The 6749-nt window shown below is 32.1% G+C and overlaps 1 protein-coding gene across 1 annotated transcript; it reads left to right on the top strand.

Annotated features, from left to right (window-relative positions):
* Window positions 1–637: 637 nt before the first annotated feature.
* Window positions 638–2871, top strand: LOC112506025. The gene is made up of 4 exons (XM_025110056.1): window positions 638–708; window positions 838–1014; window positions 1400–1615; window positions 2650–2871. Exons 1-4 carry the CDS (start codon window positions 706–708, stop codon window positions 2869–2871), a joined length of 618 nt encoding a protein of 205 aa, XP_024965824.1. The 5' UTR covers window positions 638–705.
* Window positions 2872–6749: the final 3878 nt, after the last annotated feature.

The following is a 6749-nucleotide window of genomic DNA, read 5'->3' as shown; positions in this document are numbered from 1 at the left end:
TTAGAATGAGGACAAAAGGAAATTTAAGTTTGGACCCGAAGAAATGAAACTTCTTAATCGTTAATAAAAGTAAAATAGTATATATGCATATTACCATAAGATAATGATTGGCACATCCAGAATTTCCAATCAATGTATATTATACTCTCTTTTTCTGTAACGAACTTCTACTTTTTACATTTGTTTTGGATAATTATTGGGTGTCCAAATTAACTTGCGTGCACAACAACATTCTCTCAGGACCATGAAATTAAAAGTCAGACAAGTCTTTAATAGTTCTTAAACAAACCCGGGGACCATACCCCTAATGGTTATAGTTTTTTATTACACTACAACAAACTAAACGGGTTTTTAGCGTATGAACGTGCATATCGAAAGGAAAACGTTTTTTTAGTTTTAGGGTTTAAAATGTAAAAGATGATAGTACAGGGACTAAAATAGTCAATTAATTATAATAGTAGGACCAGAAAAATATTTATTCCTTTTCAACAATGCTTGCTTTTGTCCATTAGCTCAGGCGTTGTCATGTTGATGAATTCTAAGCTCCAAATTGTTTTCACCTCCTCTCTCTCTTCATTTCTCTCTCTACAAGCTTTTTCTCTCTCAAGAATCCTCTCTGCAAATTCTTCTGATCGGCAATTACAGACAATCGATAACGACTTCTGGAGTTCAATTTTCATCGCCACCCATTTATTCGAATCCGCAATGGTAAATCTGCAGTGTTTATATGTATAATTGAGCAATTGTGATCGATTTATTCATGTGTGTGTTTTACTATGTGTTTCTTCCGTGTGTTCTTGGTGACGGTGAATTGATTCTAAAGCTTGGCGAATGCAGCAGCAATTGGTGCCGCCATGGCTTGAAAAGCTCCTTGGTACGGCATTCTTCTCGGTGTGCCGGACGCACGGTGCTGCCGCCAGAAGTGAATGTAATATGTATTGTTTGGATTGCAATGGGGACGCATTTTGCTTCTATTGCAGATCTTCCCGCCATAAAGATCATCAAGTTATTCAGGTTTGTGTGTGTTGTTTTTTTCTTCTTCCTTCGCATCAATAACCGTCAATCTCATGCTCTGATCGGTTGTACTTGCATTGTTGTAATGTACCATCTCATTGATTCTATGACTACCTGAAAACTCGTAAGATTATATTTACATTATTGAAATTAAACAAAAGTATATTGAAATTAATTATGTTTACATGATTAATATATATATATATATATATATATATATATCACATTATTTTAGTTTTACAATTTTCCAAAAACTTTTTTGGAAACTTTTTGGAAATTCATCATTCTCGTGTATTTTCACATTGGTAATTTCATTTCAACAATATAGAAAGTGGATTTCGATATTTTTTTTTTACAATAACTTTTATTGGATTGACGAATGTAGATCAGGAGATCATCATATCACGATGTTGTGAGGGTTTCTGAGATCGAAAAAGTATTGAATATCGGTGGAGTTCAAACATACGTCATAAACAGTGCAAGAGTTTTATTTCTAAACGAAAGGCCGCAACCTAAATCAGGAAAAGCGGTTTCTCACATTTGTGAAATTTGTGGAAGGAGTTTGTTGGATGCGCTTCGATTTTGTTCACTAGGCTGTAAGGTTAGCATAATCTCCTTCATTAATTACTCTTAATTAATATTATTTAATATCTATTTTTACTTTAATTGTTGCCTTTGCTTCACAATGTTGACAATACAACTCACCCATATGAATTGGCATGTACCATATGCTCATGACCTCATCATCCACATCATTTCCATATTAAAGAAATTAAAAACCAACCCATCATCCACCAATAATATAATATATATATATATATATATATATATTCAACAGAAAATCAATATTGAGATAAATTAAAACTTATATCTTTCTGGATATATTTTTTCCGTCGTCATTTTAAAAATTTGTGTGACAAGTTAAACACGACTATATTTAATTTATGTGAGATCAATGTTTCTATCTGACAATGTAGACCGTTAGGAACATTTATTTTGATCTATATTAGGTTTTTAAATGACCTTTTAATTGGTTTTTGCTTGATCAAATTAATGGGTTCAATAGCTTGTTTGCTCAACCATTAATAAACAATGTTTGTTTTTGGCTTATTAGTTAAGCAATGACTAGAAATGGCTGAATTGGATAGGTCACAATATATCATGTTATCTATGTTAAACCATCTTATTCAAACCATGTATTAATAGAAAACATATACGCCCCAAATATATCTATCATTATTTATGACATTGGCCATTTATTAATTACATCATCGATCAAATATATCTGTCATTATATAGGATAGAACCATCATGACATTTCGGGCGTTACTTCAAGTTCTTAACGTATTTATGTGTCGTTTACTTGATGTGAATAAAAAATGAAGGTGTAACCCGTGAATCGAAAAGAAGGAATGAGAAAGAGGTGATATATATATATATATATATATATATATATGAAATTAAGCAACGGGTTTTTTAGCTTAAAAATCTTTATTGGATTTTTCCAGGTGTTATTGTATCGTTGTTTTTATGTCATTGTTTGAATCACAACCTACATTAATGATGACATGGATGGAAATCAACATTTCTAGAATTGTGAAAGATGACATGTTATTTATTATTTTGTAATAAAAGCTTGTAGGAATAAAAAGAAATGGAAACACAAGCTTTATGTTAGAGGGGATATCATCATCATCAACAAGAGTGATATCATCATCATCAACAAGAAGAGGAGAAGAAGAATTGCGTGAAGGCTCACAACAAGACATTTACCCGCCCACACCTCCTCCACCTCCTTCAACTTCCTCCACTAGGAGGAGAAAGGGGATTCCTCATAGGGCACCTTTTGGATCCTAATTATATATATATATATATATATATATATATATATATATATATATATACAAAGAAGTAAATTACTCAATTACCCTTTCAAAAAGCAAAGGAAACAAATGCCCCTTCAAGTCTCCTACTTTATACAACTCATCAACATTGACAATTTGTTTCACCAAATACATACCCATCTTTGGCATTGCGTCCCCAAGCCTTTATAGGCTATCATTTATATGTTTCTAGTTCAAGAAAGTAGTATATGAGGTATTCCGTTCGATGATGCGTACAACCATATAACGTGTTACATGTAAAGAGTAAACGTAATTTCTTGACCTCATATATTGCTGTATTTTTTATTTTCGTTTTTTAATTTCTTGAATTTGAATAGTTCTAAAATGAATCAAGTTATATATATATATATATATATATATATATAAAGATTATTTAAATATAGATTGATGTAGAAGTATCAACAAAAGAGTTGGTATAGCGATTGGGGGGGTTGGGGTTGAGGGGTCCCAAGTACAAAACAAAAGGTCTTGTTGGGTGAGGCCATAAGCCAATAATTCATAATTGTTATTTATAGTTGAGAGGTGTAGATGCAATTAAGCAAATCTCTTTTGTGGAGTCCATTTTATAATTTTCATTGGCCCCCCAACCCACATGGGCCATTTACCAAAAACAAAACCTTTTTCTTATTTAATTTCATATGCACCAAGCAAAAAGTTGGGTAAAAGTCTTGTTTCTTTGATGGAACCTAGTTTGGTTGGCTCAATGAATTTGGCTATCAATTTCTATATTTCTTTACATTTTTTGAACCTACTTTTGATTATTTCTATAATCCAAATGATTAGTTTCTCATTTAAAGATTTATGCCCCTTTTAAAACACTAGTAGAACAAGAAATATACTAAGTTAGTTTTTATCAACTTATATGATAAGCTAATGCTCGACTATGGAAAATGTGTACATATCGTTTAGTTGGTTCTCCTAAACTACACTTTGGCCTTCTATGGCTTCAGATTAATTCTCTAAACCTGGATTAGTCGTGTGGTAGTCAAGATTGATATCACACCATTTGGAAGACGCTCCTCAAGTTTGATCGGGTTTCCACTCGTCTTTGGTTTCATAATGTCCTAAAGATATTATTAGCTTAATAACTTTTAAATCAAATTTAAATCATAATGAAAGTCATTGGTAGCCTACAACTTAAGATTTATAAGAGCTCATAAATCTTACTTTTTATCCATGTAAGGTGGGTTGTCACAACCCCCATCCAGGTAAATGATCTCACAAGCTTACAAATTACTTTCCATCTATGTGAGACAAATTGTTATGAAATCCCTACTCAAGTTCTTGACGTCCTTGTTAGGCCCATCCAAGATCCTCCTTCTTCATTGATAATATGAGATTCTTCTAAGATGCTAGCTACAAGTCTTCACTTGAAATTAAGGTAGCTATATGAGCTTTAACATTTCTTTCCTACCTAGGTCTAGGAAATGCTTGATGTTGCCTCATGAATTAGGTTTCAACACAGTTGGTGAGAATGTTGGCATGGTAACTACGTTAAATTTATTGATATTTTAGTTAGGTTTTGTTTTGAGAAATAATGAAACTTATGACTACAAGATGCTTAAAAGGGACTTGTCCCTCTCGCTCGGACTACTCATTCAAAAGAAAGTCGTTTAACCACATATTGCACGCCAAATACTGGCTTTTATCAATTTTAAATTTTTTGATAGTTATCAATATAACATAACAATAAGAAGCTAAAAGATCGGCATTTGTTCAAAATAGAATTAGAGTAATGACTTACAAAATTTAACAATGGATTGAAGCAGATAATAAGAAATATAATTATAGAAAACACATACTTTTGCATTGCATGCAAAATTATCAAAATAGATGTATCTTATTTCAAAACTTAATTCATCATTTTAGTCATCACTTTCAAACCCCAATAACTACGTTATGAACCAAACTAAATAGAAAGGGAAATTGGGGATTGTTCGGTATTTTAAGTTTGTCGAATGTTTATGGCTGCTTCTCTAGTGGTGGAATCTCTTTGAAATTCTTGTGCTTTACCTTCTAATTAATAAGGGGACCATTATGGTTATATTATTTTGAAAATTTATAAATCACTTAACAAACCCTTACGTTGGGCCATACCTAGATGTAGACTCGACCATACGAGACCAACAATTTACGTACTTTTAACAATGCCAAATTTTAAAGACCAAATTCTTTAATGCATCTAGCACTTGCTATAGACTTCTATAAATTCCCCTTTCTTTGTGGCCTACATCAAAATGTGGGGCTATGCTAACTAGGAAGACTATCCTAGCTACTTCTAATTCCCAACAAAAAATGGAGCATCGTATATACAAGGGCACACTTGGGCAAGGTCATTGTAATATGTGTTTATATTTTTGGCAAACATCGTATCTTTTACGCTTATTAAAAGAGGTGATATGATAAGATATGCATACCTACGTATTTACACACACATACACATATACATATTTACATATTGATGGAAGTTCCTTTAGGAACCTATAATTGAATATAGGAACCCGGGAACCATCCATGACGCGGTATGTGTCCATATTCAGAATGAATATTAATCATGAATAACCCATGAATGATGAATACGGAAGTGTTATTCATCATGAACTACACATTATGATGAATATGATTGTGTTATAGACATGCTATTCATCATCAATCACACATTCATAATGAATATGGATGTATTATAGACTTGTTCTTCGTCATGAATTGCATATTCATGATGAATACTACGTCTTCCACGTGTTATGTTGTGGGCGATCCCAAATTCCTATTTATGCATATGACAGTATATACACTACCATTAATTTTAATAGTGTAAATCGACCGATACTTGTTAGAAACTTGGAAAGTTGGATTAAAGATTGTTAAATCTTTAAGGAAAAAACAATAAGAAAGAACATAGTAATGTAAAATAGCTAATACAAGAAATAATTTTTGATTCAGAGAGAAGGTAAAAAGTAGTAAGTTATATGTGTATATGAATAGTTTACATGGTTAAATACATACAAACATACATGATACAACGATAGATGTAGGATTTTAAGAATATAGTGCATGCAATTATTTTAAATAAAATATAATAAATTGTATTGTAAAGAATGCTATTATTTCACATAAACGAGTCGATTCACAATTGGAGAAGGATATTCTATTGTGCTTTTGAAAATCATGGTCCAAACCCTCTTGACAACACTAACAAAAGTAGAAGATTTGCACTACAATCCTGAAAACTTCAATCGATGAACAATTTCGTCAGAAATCTGTCGTCGAAGTAATCTCTGTCGAAAACCTGTCCAAGTCTAGAAGTATGTTGGTTAAAACTTGGTCGGAGAAGATGTCACCGACAATTTTTTTTATTACAAATATCAGGGACAGATTTTTGACAAACCTAATTCCACAAAATTAAAGATTTCCTTTAATTCACTTTTACCAATGGATTAATAAGGGCTCTCATTACCGATGGATCGTTGAGTACTGACGTTACTGATGGATTTCAATTGTCATCAATTACGGACAGATTTTTGACTCCTCTCCAACAACCTCTATCACCAAATATTACCAACGAGCATGTATTCATGACAAACTATCCAGTAGTAATATTTGGTTTTAAAAAATGTTTTGCAGTTTAATGGATCTTCCACCTCTTTGATAGGTTGGTTAAGAGAAAAAACTACTTCACTACACCAAAAGTGGGTTTATAAGATGATAATGGATTTGCAAGTGTCCCAATATACTACTTTATAAGACTTCAGTTTATATGACCTAAGTTTACATGACCAAATGATAAAACTTCCTACCTACTAGTGATATAATAAGTTTATTGGACGCTTT

Source organism: Cynara cardunculus (genome assembly GCF_001531365.2).
Source record: "Cynara cardunculus var. scolymus isolate 2C chromosome LG 1, CcrdV1, whole genome shotgun sequence".
Lineage (NCBI taxonomy): Eukaryota > Viridiplantae > Streptophyta > Magnoliopsida > Asterales > Asteraceae > Cynara > Cynara cardunculus.
The sequence above is the reverse complement of the archived record's forward strand: the minus strand, read 5'-3'. Positions and strand labels throughout refer to the sequence as shown.

What these genes read in the sequence shown, in the direction of transcription:
- LOC112506025 (XM_025110056.1), top strand. An exon ending in AAGATCATCAAGTTATTCAG is followed by an intron (nt 1,015 to 1,399) that starts GTTTGTGTGTGT and finishes TGACGAATGTAG; the next exon opens with ATCAGGAGATCATCATATCA. An exon ending in TTTGTTCACTAGGCTGTAAG is followed by an intron (nt 1,616 to 2,649) that starts GTTAGCATAATC and finishes TTGTAATAAAAG; the next exon opens with CTTGTAGGAATAAAAAGAAA.